Source organism: Lynx rufus, unplaced genomic scaffold, assembly GCF_022079265.1.
Source record: "Lynx rufus isolate CCGP_SWC_20201006 ecotype Redwood Valley unplaced genomic scaffold, mLynRuf1.p SCAF_13, whole genome shotgun sequence".
NCBI classification, from domain to species: domain Eukaryota; kingdom Metazoa; phylum Chordata; class Mammalia; order Carnivora; family Felidae; genus Lynx; species Lynx rufus.
In genome coordinates this window covers 64,981,974-65,001,402 of record NW_025814827.1, presented here as the reverse complement: position 1 = coordinate 65,001,402, position 19,429 = coordinate 64,981,974, and the positions used below count along the sequence as shown (strand labels likewise).

Below are 19,429 nucleotides of genomic sequence, written 5' to 3'. Positions count from 1 at the left end.
TTTCCAGTAAAAAAAAAATTTACAACTGCAAAATAAAATGCCACTTAAGTTAAAACTGTAGAGAATGAAATCATGGGATAAGATAAACTTCTCAGAGCAGGACACAAAAATTTGGTTTAATTCTATGGACTGCTGAAATGAAACACCCTTTTCCATTAAAGTTAATAGAAAACCATCTCTCCTTTGATTATGCAGTCTCTAGTTACATACATTGTTAAGAGACTCCAGTTCATGTAAGTGAAAATAATTTAAATTTAATTTTAAATAATCATGGCTGATAGCTGTGTATAAACATGGTTCAGGATAAAATCAAAGAAAAGTAAAGGTAAAAAGAATGACAACAGATATAAACAAGGATGTGAAACACCTCAGACTTTGCTAGTGGGAGTGTAAAACTGTACAAGCTTGGAAAACTGTTTAGCAGTTATTTAAAAAGTTAAATGTACATCTACCCTATGACCTAGCAATTCTACTCTTAGGTTCTTGTCTAAAATAAAGAGGGAAGAGATTCCCCCAAATCCTAGAATAAAGTCACAGAAATCCCCAGAAATCAAGGTGGGTTTACCATTTAATTAAGACTTAGGGGTTACTGAGGTAATGTGAAAAAGTTTGCTGAATTGCTGTACTAGAAAATAATTCTCTGTCAGTGTGGGGCGGCCAGGACTCTAATTCCACAGCCGCTACAAGAAGACTCCTGAGGAGGCTGCAAAAGCTATGGCATGGCCTCCTGAGCTTCCAAAAGATAATGGAATAACAAAATACAAGAGTGGGGTAACAGCTGGGTGGAGTTTACCTACAAATTAGAGGAAATTGGTGCTGAGTTTTGAATGAAAGCAGTAACATCAGCTATAGGTCCGCTGCAAAAAGTGTCAATGATTCAGAAAGGAGTTAAAGAACAAGGAATATTAGGATAAATGTTAGATAGGCAGAGGAACAAGTAGGGCTTGGGGAATAAGGGCTTATATTAATATAGGTGCCCTAGGTTACAGCTGTGGCTGTGTTTTCTCTCTCCACCCATCCGAAACCAACGCCAAGCAAGGTAATACCTGTAAACCTTTCTTTTAAACTTTTTTTTTTTTAACGTTTATTTATTTTTGGGACAGAGAGAGACAGAGCATGAATGGGGGAGGGGCAGAGAGAGAGGGAGACACAGAATCGGAAACAAGCTCCAGGCTCTGAGCCATCAGCCCAGAGCCTGACGCGGGGCTCGAACTCAACGGACTGCGAGATCGTGACCTGGCTGAAGTCGGACGCTTAACCGACTGCGCCACCCAGGCGCCCTGTAAACCTTTCTTTTAAATGGACTTCAACATTTTAAAAACTAGAAAATAAATAGCTTTAAAGCTTTTTTTTCAAATATGATATTAGGGATTAGACTACAAATTAAACATTAGCATTCCTTTAACATGTCAAAAAAATTATATACATTATTCTCTTCCCCTGAGGAGTTGTAGACAGAGAAGAAGTCAGTGATTCTTGGCTGTAAACTCCACTTTCACTATAAGAGCTGATGTTTGGAGAGGAAGATCGAGATGGTGAGTCCACAGTCAAGTCAAGCTTAATTGCAGAATCAGGGCTTTCAAGATCAGGAGTACTGCCACTCAGTTTTGCTCTTTTCTTAGCTGCACTATTACGAAGGGACCTAAGAGAGCTCTGCATCTAAGAAAAAAAAATAGAAACAATTAACTTTACAAGACATTTATATGAATAAAAGTTATCCTTAGTATTTAAATTTTATTCACTATACCTAGCTAGCCACTCTCCAGTCTGGTACTAACAAGATGGATATTAACATATCTGTACAGAGTAAAAATACATATTTTATCATGACCAATTTATTAACAAGACTGTAAACTCCTTAAGAGGAAGGATCCCAAGCTATTTATTATTTACCATGATATTTGCATCACTGAGCACAATGACTAATATAAGTTAATCAGTAAATGAATCATTGAATCAGATGGTAGACATCAGAGCTGAAGTCATAGAGGTTTGGCTAATCTTAAGTCATTAATGTGTGAATGTAGCCATTTCAAAATTCTGTGAAAAGTGATCATTTTTCTAAAATTTGAAGTTTACATCCAGCTTGCCAATGTTAGGGTTCAGAGAACAACAGATCATTGTATGTGACTTCTGAAGCCAAGTATTTCTAGAAATGTAGACTAGAAACTGCCATTACAAACTAATACATTAAATTTGGAAATAGAACCTTGAATGAATTAAGGAACACAAAAACATACATAAACTATGTTTTACTTACATTTTGATTGTAACGATTATAATGGTTGATGCAACTATACGGCCACTTCCCTAGTAAATCCTCGGAAGGCTAAATATTTAAAAACAGTACTATCTCCAATATTTATCAATAATTATGTAAAAGAAATAACCCTTTCAATTATTCACTAAAAGAAAAAGGGCAATTTTTAAGCTTTCACAAAAACAATGCAAAAATATATAGTGTCAAATGAAACTTATGAATTATGTAGGAAAATGCCTCTTCTATAACTTTCTTCCCTTTAAATGAATTCTCTTCCTAGTACCAGTGAAATACAACTGGGGGGGAGGGAGGAGATTTTACAAGCAGTTAGAAGTTAGAATAACTAATTAATTCATTAAGAACCAATTTTGGTATGCATGCTTAATATTAAAGAAATGCTTTTAAAGTGAGGATGTGTTAATATTAACTTTATTTTATTGAGCAAATTATCAGTAATGATGCTTATATCTTAAAAATTGGCAAAAATAAGACCACAAAATATCATCATTGAATGTTTCGGTTTATATATTTAATGTAAACACTTTTTAAAATCTGACATCAGGCAGACTGATAGGATAAAAAGGAAGTATCTATGGAAATAGTGTTCTGAATCAACGTAATATAGCAACAACATTCCTTCTCTGACATAATTAGTATGTACAGAGTTGTCATATTGGCAATAGATTTTTATAGTATAAAAATATAGTATATACTCAAAGATGAGTATATGATTTCAGTTTCATAATAATAAACTTGTACATATGAATAACAGACATACTCAGGAATGTTCAATGCACCATTGTTCGCAACAACAAAAAGACTAGGAATAACCCAAAATCAATTACGATTATATCATAAATACCAAAGTATTAATATATTAAGAGTACAAAAATACATAAAATACAAATTAATGGTGATAGTAGTTGACTCTGGTGAAAGAAGGAGAGGAACTGGATTGGGGAGGGAACTATGTTATGTTTCATTTATTTAAAAAATAGGAAACAAATATGCAAATTTTTCATTTGGGAGGGGTTAGTGCATGGGTATATTGCTATATTACTCATACTTTTAATTCAAAAAGAAATAAAATATGCACAGAAGAAATAGAGGAAACACATTAGAATGTTAATGGCAAATCATTCTGGGTAGTGGGATTTGGTGTGATGAATTTTCTAACATTTCACTACAGTTTTTACATTTTCTATAAGGATCATGAAATATTTTTATAAAAAAGAAAACATGTTATGGAATTAAAAAGTATGATTTTTCCTTAAATGACAGCTATTGTATTATAGAAAATTACAAGCATTTTAAAACTATTAAAAGTGATATTTGGCTCTAACCTCTTCTTGATCCAAATCTTTATCTCTGATATCCAATTCTGAAAGATCGATTGTAAGACTATCTTTTTCACTCTTCCAAATATCATCAGGTTCTTTCTTTTTGGGTCCCACTGTGCTTAAGTCAGCTTTATCAGGCAAAAGGCTGATTCCCCTTGGTATGGGAGGGACAGGTTTGGTCCCATTTAGGCCTCGGCGGGAAGATGGTGATCTCACCAAGGCAGGGGTAAGTTGAACTGGAGATAGTTTTTCTTGAGAATTTTCTCCTGCATGAAAAGAAATATATTTTACTTTTTTTTTTTTAATTTCAGAGAAGTGGAAGTTATAATCACAAGTGTTTGGAATACAATGTTTTTAAATTAAAAAATACACTTTTTTTTATTAGGAGTGAAGATACTATTTAAAATGAGGTCAAAGTATCAGGGTCCCCTAACAAATATAACAAAACTGAGTCACCAGAATTTCTTTCATATTAGATAAAAATACTGTATACACCAAGTAAAATTCCTGTCTTCATACACATTATCATAACTGATATTTGTACAGAAAAGTCCATATGTCCCTAAATAAGCCACAGGGGCTATTTCCTATCTTCATTTAATTACATACACAACATTTGAATGACTACTATACGCAAAACATTAATGCCAGGCACTAGGAGAACAAACTGAATAATTTTTCAGCTTTCAATACAATATTTGATCTTAGAGGAAAGACAAACATAGAAAGAAATTAATGGAGAAAATGAAGGTTCAGTGCTAAGAATAAGTGGTAAAATTGACTGACCATGCGATAAATTGCCCTTGGTCATGTTATAAACTAGAACATCAGTGTTGTGGGGTAGTTTAAAGGTAGAACATCTTTTTTTGTTGTTTGTTTGTAAGATTTTGTTTTTAAGTAATCTCTACACCCACGCGGGGCTTGAACTTACAACTCCAAGATCAAGAGTCACATGCTCTACTGACTGAGTCAGCCAGGCACCGCAATCAGTTATGAACTGGAACATCTTACTGCAGAGATTGGGAATAAGAAAGTATGTGGGATATAGGGGTTGCCTTTACTAGACTTATTTTGAAATTGGATCTGTCTTGAATAAATTTACATGCCAATTTCATTATTTTGGAGAGGGCTATTGTTAAGGATATTTTAATTTACAACAAATACTAGAAAACTTAAAATAATTTTAACATATACTAAGCATTCAAAAAATGTAGAATAAATGGATACTAAACAATAATTATAGTAATTATATGAATGGCATTTTTTATTTCTAAAGTGAAAATTTGTTACTGGGCTCTTAGGCTGTTCATGCTCATTACAAAGCATTATTAGTTGCATAGTTTTGAAAAAGGATTCTGAAGTAGAAAACTAAGAAATGACAATGTCAATTGAATTTTATTTTTTTTAATGTTTATTTATCTTGAGAGAGAGGGAGAAGAGGGAGAGAGAGCACACATGCATGCAAGGGGGAGGGGCAAAGAGGGAGAGAGAGAATCCCAAGTAGGCTCCACGATGTCAGCAGCACAGCCTGACACAGGGCTTGAGCCCACAAACTACGAGATCATGACCTGAGCCGAAATCAAGAGTTGGGTGCTTAACCAAATGAGCCACCCAGATGCCCCTCAATTCAATTAAAAAAATTTTTTTTAATGTTTATTTATTTTTGAGAGAGAGACAGAGAGACAGAGCACAAGTAGGGGAGGGACAGAGAGAGAAGGAGACACAGAATCCCAAGCAGGCTCCAGGCTTCGAGCTGTCAGCACAGAGCCCAATGCCGGGCTCAAACTCATGAACTGTGAGATTATGACATAAGCCGAAGGCAGACACTTAACCGACTGAGCCACCCAGGCACCCCTCAATTCAATTTTCTATTACAGGTTTGAACTATTTAACATAAATGCAGTTTACCAGCTTTTAAAGATTAAAAAACCCTAACTCCAAAGTAATAATTCAAAAACACATGAAAATTTGAACAAAGTATTAATTTTTACCGTCATTTATACCTGGAGGGTCAGACGATTTTTGGCTGACAAGCTTTTTCTGTGGACTTGGCTTTGGTAGTCCCTCAAAGCTTTTAAGAGGCCAGGAATTAGAGAAATTGATGCAATTATCCTGAGACTTCTTTGGAGATACAGTAAGAGATGTGTGCTTTGGACTAGTTCGAGGTGATGAGACAGGATAGGATGGAAGGATGAAGCCTCCTGGACTTGGATTTAGACCAGAGTATGACGAAGTACGTTCTGTTTGGGTACCAAATGTCTGTTGTGTCTTAGGGGCAAAATTTAGGCTAGCATACGCTGTAATAAAACAAAAGAAAATATATTATTTATGTATACACATCTAAGATTTTGAAGTTTTTTGCTTTTCACATTCAAGTTTTTATCCCATCTGGCATTTATTTTATTTACTTTTTTTTGTGCAGTGTGAGGTAAAGATCTAATTTAACTTTCTTCTATATATAGATAGTACAATTTTCCCAGTGCCAGGTCTTCATGTTTATTTTTGAAAGAGAACAAGAGAAAGAGTGGGGAGGGGCAGAGAAAGAGGGAGACCAAGGATCCAAAGCAGGCTCTGCGCTGACAGCAGAGAGCCCGATGTGGGGCTTGAACCCAGGAACCGTGAGATCATCACCTGAGCCAAAGTCGGCCGTTTAGCTGACTGAGCCACCCAGGCTCCCCTAGTGCCATGTTTTAAACTGTCCTTTCTTGAATGAAATATGGCCTTTTGTAGCAACGTGGATGGAACTGGAGAGTGTTATGCTAAGTGAAATAAGTCACACAGAGAAAGACAGATACCATATGTTTTCACTTTTATGTGGATCCTGAGAAACTCAACAGAAGACCATGAGGGAGGGGAAGGAAAAAAAAAAAAGAGAGGGAGGGAGCCAAACCCTAAGAGTCTCTTAAAAACTGAGAATAAACTGAGGGTTGATGGGGGGTGGGAGGGAGGAGAAAGTGGGTGATGGGCATTGAGGACGACACCTGTTGGGATGAGCACTGGGTGTTGTATGGAAATCAATTTAACAATAAATTTCATATTAAAATAAATAAATAAACTGTCCTTTCTTTTCCTTTCATCTATAAAGCTCCTACGTGTGTGTGTGTGTGTGTGTGTGTGTGTGTGTGTGTGCGCGTATCTATATATATATATGTATGTATACACATACACACTTATGTGCTTCTTATTGGTTCAATTAGTCTATTTTGCCTATCCCTGCACTAGTATTACAATGTTTTATTTATCATAGTGCTATCCAATAGGATGGATGTCTCATTTTTATCTTCCTTAGAATTATCTTGGCCATTCTTGACCCTCCATTCTTTCATATTTATTTCAGAATCAGCCTGTCAGGTTCTATGTAAGAACCCTGGTCAGATTTTTGATTGGAGTGACACTGAATTTACAGATCTAAGAATAACTGCCACTTTCCTGATATTCAGCCTCCCTATTTAAAAATGTGGGATAGCCTTAATTTATTTAGGTCTTCTTTTATGTGTTTCAGAAATGTATTTTAGCTTTCATAATAAAAGGTATATAAATCTTTTGTTAGACTTCCATACACTTCTAGATTTTGTTCATACTGTTAATTTCTTTCTTAAAAATTATATTTTCTGAAAGTTGCTTGTATCTAAGAACTTTATTGATCTTTATATTCTGGTTTATATCTGGCAACCTTGCTAAACTGCCTAATATTTTAAGAGTTTTCTGTATATCCTTTTAGATTTTCTATATAAACTATTAATATTAATAACGATAAAGATGGCAACAATGAGAACTAATGCTTATTGAGCACTTTACTATGTCAAGTGGTATTCTAAATTTTTCATGTGTATTAACTAATTTAATCTTCATAACACCCTGTGGGGGTAGGTACTAATCTTATAGATTAAAAGTAAAAATGTAAAGAGGGTAAGTAAATTGCTAAACATCACACAGTAGGAAATCATAAAGCTGGGATACAGACCCAGGCACTGTGGCTTCCCAGTGTTCTTAATTACCACATTGTACCACATTTTATCGGAGAGTAATGACAATTTTTCTTTATTCCTCTACAAATTTTATTTTATTCTATTTTTTACAAATTATATACTTTTAATTTTGAGCTACACTCTCCCTACACGGAAGTACAATGACTCCCAAGTTTTTAGCATGGATTTTCCTTTGCTTCCAGACTTAATATCAAAATGTCACTCAACATCTTCTTTAAGAGACAGATGTCCCAAACTTAACATGTTCAAAACAAAGCTTTTGATTTCTCAGTCAAATCTATTCTTTTCCTAATCTTCTGCTTCTAGGTAAATGGCAGCTCTATTCTTTAAGTTGTTTAGACCAACAACACTGGGCTCATCCTTGACTCCTCTCTTCTCACAAACTTCACATCTAATCCATTAGTAATTCTTTTTGGCTCTATATTAACAACACATGGTGATTACTGATTCTGAAAACTTTGGTGAATACAGAATAAATGGCTTATTCATATTACATTAGCATACATTATAAAATAAAATTACCCATGTTTCCAAACTTCACAGCCACCTTATATATCAGAATCCAACTACTTCTCATCACTTTCATTGCTTCCTTTCTAATACAAACCATATCATCTCTCGCCTTTACAACTTCCATATCCCAATTGGTTTGCTTTGTACCTTACCCCTATTGCTACCAAACCTATTCTCTACATAGTAGCTCTGATCCTTTTAAAGATTGTCAAATCATGCCCCCCTTTTTTTCCCTCAAAAACCTACTGTGATTTCCTATCCCATTCAGAATAAAATCTCAAATTCTTACTATGTTCAGCAAGGCCCCATGTTATTGCCTAAAATTACTCTCCCCCTCACTCATTTCATTGACCTGGATATTTCTCCAATAAGCCTGCTTCAGAGCACTTGTACTTCTTTTTTTAATTTACTTATTTATTTTAAGAGAGAGAGAGAGAGAGCGTGAGCAGGGGAAGAGCAGAGAGAGAGGGTGAGAGAACAATCTCAAGCAGGCTCTGCGATGTCAGCACAGAGCCCAACACAGGGCTTAAACTCAAAAACCAAGAGATCATGGCCTGAGCCAAAACCAAGAATGGGCCACTCAACCAACTGAGTCACTCAGGCGCCTCCAGAGCATTTATACTTTGATTGTTCTCTCTTCCTGGAATGCTCTTTCTCCAGATATCCACATAACTCCCTCCTTCACTGCATTCAGTTTTCTGTTGAACATTTTTACTTCACAGAAACTTTCCCTATCACATTCTGTCTTCTTACCCTGCCTTATTTTTCTTCATAGAGGTCACTTCTATTCTTATCATTCCTTTATTATTTCCTCTTCTACTAGATTTTGATCTTTAGATTCTAGAACAGTGCCTGCTTCTCAATAAACACTACAGGGATTAGTAATTCAATGTTCAATAGCAATGGTAACAGTGAGCATTTTTGTCTTATTCTAATATTTTACTACTAAATATAGTTGCTATAGGCATTAACAGACATAATTTATCAGGTTAAAAAAGTTATTTGTAGTTTGTTATAACTTGGTAATCATACCAACTGATGTTGAATTTTAACTGCATCTGTTGACATATTTATATGGTTTTCTTCCTTCTATCTGTGATAAAGTTAAAAAATACAAGATACCTAAAAGGGTACTTAAAAGTTAAAACTGCTATGGAAAATAATGGTCTTCTGCTAACACAGTACTTTTTTTTTTTTTTCAACGTTTATTTTATTTTTGGGACAGAGAGAGACAGAGCATGAACGGGGGAGGGGCAGAGAGAGAGGGAGACACAGAATCGGAAACAGGCTCCAGGCTCTGAGCCATCAGCCCAGAGCCTGACGCGGGGCTTGAACTCCCGGACCGCGAGATCGTGACCTGGCTGAAGTCGGACGCTTAACCGACTGCGCCATCCAGGCGCCCCTAACACAGTACTTCTTAATGAAAAACATTTTTAATTACTTGGTATTAAAATGCTCATCTCCACCATGAATTTCTAAACTCTCTAATTTTCATCAGTCATATATATGTACGAAGATTATTAAAACTAACATTTTAGGGTTACAACTATGAAAAAATGTTATTAAGATTTTTATTAAAAATATAACATGTTTTTCTTTCCTGTAGTGAATATAATTACACAAAATAATATATAAGCTAGATTTGGAAACCTCCCTTAATATTTATAAATCATTTCCATCCAAATTAAGTTGGAATTTAAACCTTTATCTTGATGACTATTAGTTGTCCCCAGGTACTGTAAGTCAGAGTCCACACTGCCAGTTTTCCCACATATCTGTGAAAATCCAAGTTGTCCACATTTCCCAGTAACATTTGTCTGATGAGTCCCAGTACTGCCTTTGGAAGGAAGGAAGGAAGAGAAAAACATAAAAGTAAATGTTAACTTTACTTCATGAATACATCTAATTTCAGAAATACTGATTTCATTTGTGTGGGAATAAATACAGGGGTAAATGTACAGTAAGCCAGGCAGGAAGAAAGGGAAAGTTTTTGCTGTTGGTATATCTGATTGGTATCAGGGGTTAAAGAACAGAAGAGAGAGTGGAAAAGTACAAAGAAAGGTATATTGAAAAATACACACAAAAACAGTTTCTTCCTACATGTTCCCTCCTCTCACTATGGAACGTTTCCCCAGACCTGACTTTCCTTTTTTTTTCCCTCAAGTTTTTATTTAAATTCCAGTTAGTTAACATGCAGTGTACTATTAGTTTCAGGAGTAGAATGTAGTGACTCATCACATACATACAATAGCCAGAGCTCATAACAACAAATGCCCTCCTTAATTCACATCTCCCCCCCCCTTCCCACTGGTAACCTTCAATTTGTTCTCTATAGTTAAGATTCTGTTTCCTGATTTGCCTCTCTTATTTTTTCCCCCATGTTCCTCTGTTTTGTTTCTTAAATTTTACATATGAATGAAATAATAATGGTATTTGTCTTTCTCTGACTCAATTTGCTTAGCATAATATACTACAGCTCCATCCATGTCATTGCAAATGGCAAAATTTCATTCTTTTTGATGGCTGAGTAATATTTCATTGTGTGTATATACCATATCTTCTTTATTCATTCATCAGTTAATGGACATTTGGGCTTTTTCCATAATTTGGCTACTGTTAATAATGCTGCTATAAACATTGGGGTGCACGTATCCCTTCAAATCAGTGTTTTTGTATTCTTTGGGTAAATACCTCATAGTGCAATTGCTGGATCATAGGGTAGTTCTATTTTTAACTTTTTGAGGAACCTCCATACTGTTTTCCAGGGTGGCTGCACCAGTTTGCATCCCCACCAACAGTGTAAGAAGGTTCCCCTTTCTCCCTGTCCCCGCCAACACCTGTTGTTTCTTGTGCTGGCTTTTCTTCTTCCCAGTATTTGTAGTACACATTGCACAAAAAGTTGTACCGCAGAATTCTACTTTCTTTCCTAACATCTAACACAGCATTCACATGGTTTCCAAGCTTATTTCTAAGATCTCTTTCCCTCTACCTTGGCTAGATAAGGTTATCCCTGAGCAAGGGGCCCCTTACAGTTCTATGTATGGGATTTTTAAAATTATCTCCCTATATTTTAAGCCCCTTTATCCTTCATGTACCAGACATCTTCTAAGTTAATTCTTATCTCCGTGCTTTGATCGTACTTTCTCCCTATCTGTAACAGTCTCTCTTGCCTCAGTGTCAATCAATCACAAATCTTTCCCTTCTTTAAGGTCCAGCTCAAGTCCAACTTTTCCTGGAGCCTTCCTAAACCACTTCAACACCTATCACATTTTCCTTTCTTAAATCCCTAAATAGTACTTATAATTCATATCAGTCTAGCATCAGGTTTTATGTTGTCTTATTTTCTAGTTATTTTAAATCTGTGTGACTAGATAAGAGCTCTCAATGGTACAGAAAGCATGAGCCTTATAAAAATCCAAGTAATGGTATGAGCATAACTGGATATATTCTTGCATTTCTTTTTCTCTATTAAATAAACATTAAACTACACAATCATTATAACAATCATTTTTGTGTAAAAATATTATGGAATTTTACTGCATATATATATAGTATATATGCAGTATATATACATATATATATATATATATATATATATATATATATACAATTACGTCAAAGTGTCCATTCTTATCAGATCTATAACAAATATTTATTGAATCTGAATTGTCTACTAGATTATAAATTCTTTGAGCTCTTGAATGAATTATTAAGTTTAGAGAAACCTTTAACTTAGTTTCAACATGTCTATTACCTGAACCTTTTACTTACCAGCAGCACACACAGGAAGAGAATCTGGGTTATAATCCCGACTATTCTGAAATAAGTTTCTTGACACTCTTTTTCTGCTAAAACATAAATCATCATTGACTGGCATTCCTTGAGAGGGCTTTAATTTTGGAGATGGGATGAAATCATATGCTGAAAACTATGAGAAGAGGATAATAAATTAACAAATTTGTGTTACATCTACTTGGTAATAAATATGAAAGAATAACTTAGACCCAATTATGAAATTCAGACTAAAAGAAAAATATTAAATTTATCAAATATACAATGAAACAAATAAACATCCACATATAGTATGGTAGGTACACCAACAGTATTTTTCATTCCATGATAGAAATGCTAATTTTGCCTCCTTATTACTTTATCCCATCTCTTTCCTGTACCTTACATTTGTTTTAAATGTTTATTTATTTATTTCTGAAAGACAGCATTGAGTGAGGAAGGGACAGAGAAAGAGGGAGACAGAGAATCCCAAGCAGGCTCCGCGCTGTCAGCACACAGCCCAATGTGGGACTTGAACACACAAACGATGAGATTATGACCTGAACTGAAACCAAGAGTCAGACCTTAACCGACTGAGCCACTCAGACTCCCCTGTACCTTACTTCCTTAAGTACACATCTGGCAGCTAGGAAGGAAAGAATGTAAAGGGACACACATCTAAAAAACAAGTTGAGTAGAGCAAAGCACATTTCTCATTCAGCAGTGTAGACTATCACACTATGACATTCTTGAACATTAAATAGTAAATGGTAACTGAAGGTCACTGAACCAACAAGCACCCCACTCTACTAGTCTTACTTACTATAGAATACTGATAGTAATATCAAATAAAAATATACACATGGTAACCTATACCATGGTTCCCTCAGGAGGGAACTTTTTTTTTTTTAATTTTTTTTTTCCAACGTTTTTATTTATTTTTGGGACAGAGAAAGACAGAGCATGAACGGGGGAGGGGCAGAGAGAGAAGCAGACACAGAATCGGAAACAGGCTCCAGGCTCCGAGCCATCAGCCCAGAGCCTGACGCGGGGCTCGAACTCACGGACCGCGAGATCGTGACCTGGCTGAAGTCGGACGCTTAACCGACTGCGCCACCCAGGCGCCCCAGGAGGGAACTTTTAATTAAAACTGAGTACGTGATACTTTATACAAGTCTAGTACTTCATAGTTTCCAATTTTTTTTCACATGTCTCTTTTCATCCTTAAGGTACAAAAGTGCCAGAACAGAATTCTGAAGTAAAAGAACTAATCATAGCTAAAGAACTAAATGAGAACATTATTCAAGTGTTCAAGACTTCTTTACCAATAATGAGCTCAATTGTTCTAGATCATTTCACATTTAATGTGGCTACAGCATTAAAAAAATTGAGTGAATATGCCTGGCTGACTCAGTCAAAGACCATGCAACTCTTGATCTTGGGGTTGTGAGTTTGAGCCCCACATTTCATGTAGAGATTACATTAAATAAATAAATAAACTTTAAAACTAAAAAAAATTAACAAAAATTGTACTATCTATATATTTATTTGGAGCTTACAGACACAATCAAATCTAGACATGCGGTAAACTATCAGCCTTCTCAATATGCTTCTTTGCAAACTTTGCCAAGTATCAAACAATAATGAGAAACAATAAAATTAAAGATGTCTATTTGAAAACTTCTTAGCTACTTAACTATGAACTAACCAGATCCTCAGATAACATGTTATTCCTCATCAAATTTGTGAAAAACCAGTTAACACTTTCAAAAATTAACCAAGAAAATATCAGTGAAAAATAAACAATGCCCCAAATGAAAAAGACCCGATTTTACTTTCTCAAAGTATATTACAATTTCTATGACTGATTATATAGTAGTTTGTATTAAGTGTAATAAAAATGAAACAAACTGTGGTCAACTCCTGATTAGATTGATTAAAAGAACATACTAAGTCCATTAAAATAGTGAGAAATCCAGAAATAATCCTACAGTATGGAATACATATTAGATTTACTCTGTGATTAATTTCTGCTTAGAGAACAGAACATTACTGTACATGCCAGATACATACAACAGTGGTGGTGGTGAGGATGGGAATGGGAATACTGGGGGCGGTGGTAGTGATGGAGAATGTGTGTGACTGTGGAATTTAAGAATGCAGAAGTCAGTCAGAGATTAATAAATTTTGCTATGGAAAAAATATGCACATATCTGAAGGTAGACTACAGGACACACCAATGAGACCCTTTTTCGTTTCTCTTAAAAGTTGACAAATGATTTTCATGGATAAACTTTCATGGGACTAAATAATGAATTAAAGAAAAAAGGAAGTAGGGCACCTGGGTGGCTCAGTTGGTTAGGCATCCGACTCTTCGTTTCTGCTCAGGTCATGATCTCATAGTGTGTGGATTCCAGCCCTGCGCTGGGCTCTGTGCTGACAGTGCGGTGCCTGCTTGAGAGTCGCTCTCTCCCTCTCTCTCTGCCCCTCCCTCACTTGCTCTCTCTCTCAAAAAGAAATAAACAAACTTAAAAATAATTTTAAAGAGAAAAGGAAGTTAGGGTGAAAGAGAAAAGTACAGATATATTTTGAAAGAGTTGAAAACTAATTTTATAAAATGTGAAGCAGTCTGTTGAGAGTACCTTAGGACTCTTAGAAACATGGACTGTTTTCAGTCTTTGAAGTTAATATCTGAAATGTAATTCATTTAATTCCTTAATTCCTTAGAGTTACAGAAAGTCAAAGTATTATAAAATGTAAGCTTCACACTTGATGTTAACAACAATTTGAGATTTAGAGTCTTATTATTTTAATCTTGCTACTGTTAACTTTTCATTTGATTCCGTGTGTGTGTGTGTGTGTGTGTGTGTGTGTGTGTGTGTGTGTGTTTTCAAGTAAACTCTACTCCCCAATGTGGGGCTTGAGCTCATAACCCCAAGATCAAGAGTTGCATGCTCTACTGGCTGAGCCATCCAGGTGCCCCAATTCCTTGTATAATTTTTTAATAAAAGGATCTTTTTAAAAAAATTTTTGGAGGTGTGCCTGGCTGCCTCAGTCGGTAGAGCATGCAACTCTTAATCTTGGGTTGTCACTTGGAGCCCCACATTGTGTATAGAGATTACATACATACATGCATACATACATCTGAGCATACACTGCTCATAAAGCCTCTTTCTGGTTCCGACTATAACTGAACACATGGACAATAGTTTCCACACAGATGGCAGCAGTGGAGGAAATGGGTTTTGATTTTATGACCTATTATGTGATTTCTGCCAGATGACAGTATCCTGGGCAGATGGCAGCTAACTGGGAATCTGCAATCTCATTTCCTTATTGGTGTGTTCTGTTTATGTTTGTTTTTAAATGTGCTGATATAAGCTCCGTTACTCTAATAGCCAGAGCTTTCTTTCCCCATCCAAAGCTTAAGGTTTCTTCATGTTTACCTACAATGGGGCAAATACCTGTCAATATCTACAAAAATCAAATTCCTATACCAAAGATGAAAGGAAACAAGATCTTAACGTTCAATGGTCAGCTTTCTTCAGTTTCTCTAAATAACTGAGTAACTGCAAGTTAATATTAATTTGGAATTCTGAAGCAAAACAAAGGACAGTAAAGAAACTTAATTATAAATTAGACACTCAGAAAAATGATGGTTTCCAAAAGCCAAACAAAACAATATTTAATATTTTCTAAACTTCAAGTAAGTTTAGCTTTTTTAAAAACAAAGAAAACTCAATGACTTTATTGTACAAGATACGGACATTAGAAATATAATATCTCTCCAAATTCCTGCAAATCACAATTCTTAGTCTATTAGTTATCTTTGGCCATATAATGCATTATCCCAAAGTATAGTACCTTAAAACAATGAACATTCATTATCTTTCTTTCTGTGGATCACAAATTTACAAGTGGCTTAACTGGATGGTTCTAATCTCTTGAGGCTGCAATCAAGATATCGGCTAGGCTGCTGTCAACTGAAGCCCTAACTGAGACTGAAGGATCACTGAACTTCACTCCATGGCTACTAGCAGGAAGCTTCAGTTCCTTGCCATCTGGGTCTCTCCAGAGGACTGCTCATGATATGGCAGCTGGCTTCCTCCAAAGCAAGAGATTCGAGGAAAACACAACCAAGATGGAAGCTGCAGTGCCTTTTTATGACCTAGTTTCTGAAGTCACACACCATGATCTCTACTTTATTTGTTAGAAGTAAGTCATTAAGTCAGACACATACAAGTAGAAGGGAACTGGATTGTAACTCTTCAAGGAAAGAATCTCAAAGAATTTGTGGTAATATATTTAAAACCAACATACTCAGCAATGATGAATCTAATGGTGATTAAGTGTTTTTGGGTTTTTTTGCTGCTTTATCATAATTACATTCTTTAAGTTCTTGGAGGGTAAAATTTTTCCATTTTATGAATACAAAATATTTTTTGAGCAGATTGGTATATCATGTCTATGTATAGACTGTATTAATCTATCAGAATAAAATAAACTGAAACAAGATCTTATGTCAGTTAGCATACTAAAATCATTATTAAAAGGGTGAGTGCTTATTTCACATTAAATGAAAAAATCCCAGAGACTTCTGAGATTTCTTTACTTTTTATGATTTGAATGTACTGTGTAAGGAAAACAATGGTCTTGCCACAAGATGTACATTCAAGGGAAAACAAAGACTAGCTGTGAGTTTAATTAATGTCCTTGGTTAACCAAGAAAAAAAATTTTCTTAAATTTTAAAGTTTTAATATCTGGTATATAATTAATTACACAGGAAAAGTTCATATAAAATCCTTAGACAAATAAAACTCACTTAAAAACAGCTATTTGTCTTTGCCCAGATTTTATCACCATGTAAAATAATATTAATATGATATAATTGTTTGTGCAAACTTGAACCTATCTTCTCAGGAAAAGCCTAACTAACTTAAATTTCTCAAATGTCCTCCACTGGCTTCACTTTTCAAAATATAAAATTGTAAAATCATGAGTTCAATTAAATTTTATAATACATAATATCTTTATTAAAAGGGATCAACTCCTATAATGCCATAAATCCTACAATGATTAATATATTACCTTGTGTTGTAGTTTCCAAACCCTTAATGTTATTTTAGACTAATATAAAATTGAATTAATGAAAAATCTTTAGTCTTTTTTTTTTTTTTTTTTTTTTAACGTTTATTTATTTTTGGGACAGAGAGAGACAGAGCATGAACGGGGGAGGGGCAGAGAGAGAGGGAGACACAGAATCGGAAACAGGCTCCAGGCTCCGAGCCATCAGCCCAGAGCCTGACGCGGGGCTCGAACTCACGGAGTGCGAGATCGTGACCTGGCTGAAGTCGGACGCTTAACCGACTGCGCCACCCAGGCGCCCCTAGAATTTCTAATTAAGATAAAAACTCAAATCACTGATCATCAAATTTTTTTTTACCCTTTTCTCTTATACATTATAGAATAACCATCAAATAAACAAATAAACATTAATAAACATTAAAAGATCTATAAATACCTTTGGATGACATTAAATACATGTTTATTATTGCCACTAAAATCACCATAAAAGGATATGAAATGTGTACTCTTAGAGAGAATGAAAGATAATTCTTGGTTATATGACTTTTTTTTTTCTGCATCTATGAGGAAACACAGCTGGTTTCTTTGTGTAAGGTTGTATTTAATATATACAGCTGACATGGCTCTAGGTAAAAAAATTACAGAGAGATAAAAATATGTACACAAGAAGGGGTGCCTGGGTGGCTTCGTCAGTTAAGCATCAGACTCTTGGTTTTGGCTCAGGTCATGATCTCATGGTTTTTGAGTTCAGGCCCCACATTGAGCTCCACGCTGATAGTGTGGAGCCTGCCTGAGATCCTCTCTCTCTGCCCCTCCTCTGCTCTCCCTCTCTCTCTGAAAAATAAATAAACTGTAAAAAAAAAAAAATGTATACAAGGCAATGGATACATGCTGTCCATTTATCAAGGGCACTGTTACAGCTTTTTTTTAAGGTGAAAAAAACATATAAACATACATTACCTTATTTAATATGTTTTTAAGGTTTATTTTTTAAAATTTATTTTAAAATTATTTTTAAGTTTTTAAATAGATCGTCCACACTGAGAATAGATATGCTTTGGTGCTGTTCAGGATTTCGACAAACATTAAAACTAAAAGTTTTTCAAATTCTTTAAACCTTCAATAAAATCTAAAAGAAAAAAAAAATCAGGGGCTCCAGGGTGGCTCAGTAGGTAGAGCATGTGACTCTCGATTTTGGGGTCATGAGTTCAGACCCAAGGGTGGACACAGAGATTATTTTAAAAAAATTTAAAAAGAAAAAAGAAAATCAGTGAGTACTTCTTGGAAACTAACATCTATACTGACATCAGATATGCTTTCAGGATTGTTCATGGTTTTGACATGCTTAAACTAAGAGTTTTTCTCCTTCAGATACTCCAATCATATTTTAAAAAGAAAATCAAAAACTACTTATTAGAAACAACTGAACATCCAAGAAAAGCCTCATTAGAATGAATTCACAACAAATACATTACTGCAGGTTAATAAGTTTTACCTTCAAATTTGTCATATTAAGTATTCTAAACCTTTCCCATATTCTTCAGATCCCGGACCCATAATTTTCCATTTTCAGCTTACCTCTTAGTTTACCAGAATATGGAAGCTTAATATTAGAGCTGCTCTCAAAATGTGGTTCACAAACCAGAGTATCAGCAACACCTAGGAGCTTATTAGACATGTAGTCTCAGATCCCATCCCAGACAAACTGAATCAGATTCTGTATTTTAACAAGATCCTGAGTCAATCCACATGCACATTAAAGTTTAATAAACACTGTTCTAGAATCACATCTTCCTTTCTTTTGACTAAAAACAAAATGCACCCTTCTTGCTATCTCGAAATTTTTCTGTATCCTTAGTCACCTTCCTTTTTTCTTTCATTTCCAGAGGAAAAGACTTCCTCCTCTGTTCCACAGCTAAGCTCCCTATATAAACCTGTGTTCTTGACTCATTCAGTCCTTCTTTAGGACCCATTAATTCCTTGCCTCTCTTTCTCAAATATGCTTACAGGGACCAAATCGTAAGTATTTTTCATATCTAACATCTACCACAGTACAAGGCACAGAGTAGGTATGTTGAATTCATAATTGGCTCCTTTTTCTGCCTCTCTCAAGTCAAGCGTCTCCTATTTTAAAATAAAACACAGGGGCGCCTGGGTGGCGCAGTCGGTTGAGCGTCCGACTTCGGCCAGGTCGCGATCTCGCGGTCCGTGGGTTCGAGCCCCGCGTCGGGCTCTGGGCTGATGGCTCGGAGCCTGGAGCCTGTTTCCGATTCTGTGTCTCCCTCTCTCTCTGCCCCTCCCCCGTTCATGCTCTGTCTCTCTCTGTCCCAAAAATAAATAAAAACGTTGAAAAAAAAATTAAAAAAAAAATAAAAAAAACACAGTAATAACTCGTCCTGCTATATCCTGCGTGGTCTTTTCTTTCACTGCCAAACCCTTAAATGTCTTCTCACTTAACAGATATTTATTG

At 35.3% G+C, this 19,429-nt stretch overlaps 1 protein-coding gene across 1 annotated transcript in view; it reads right to left on the bottom strand.

Annotated features, from left to right (window-relative positions):
* TOGARAM1 (TOG array regulator of axonemal microtubules 1) overlaps positions 1-19,429 on the bottom strand; it is a 76,820-nt gene that overhangs the window by 48,983 nt on the left and 8,408 nt on the right. The window contains exons 2-6 of the mRNA XM_047075651.1: positions 11,874-12,030; positions 9,805-9,939; positions 5,604-5,897; positions 3,604-3,866; positions 1,427-1,659 (exon numbers count right to left, since the gene is read on the bottom strand). Coding sequence (XP_046931607.1) covers positions 1,427-1,659; positions 3,604-3,866; positions 5,604-5,897; positions 9,805-9,939; positions 11,874-12,030 — 1,082 coding nt within the window. The remainder of the gene's footprint in view (positions 1-1,426; positions 1,660-3,603; positions 3,867-5,603; positions 5,898-9,804; positions 9,940-11,873; positions 12,031-19,429) is intronic.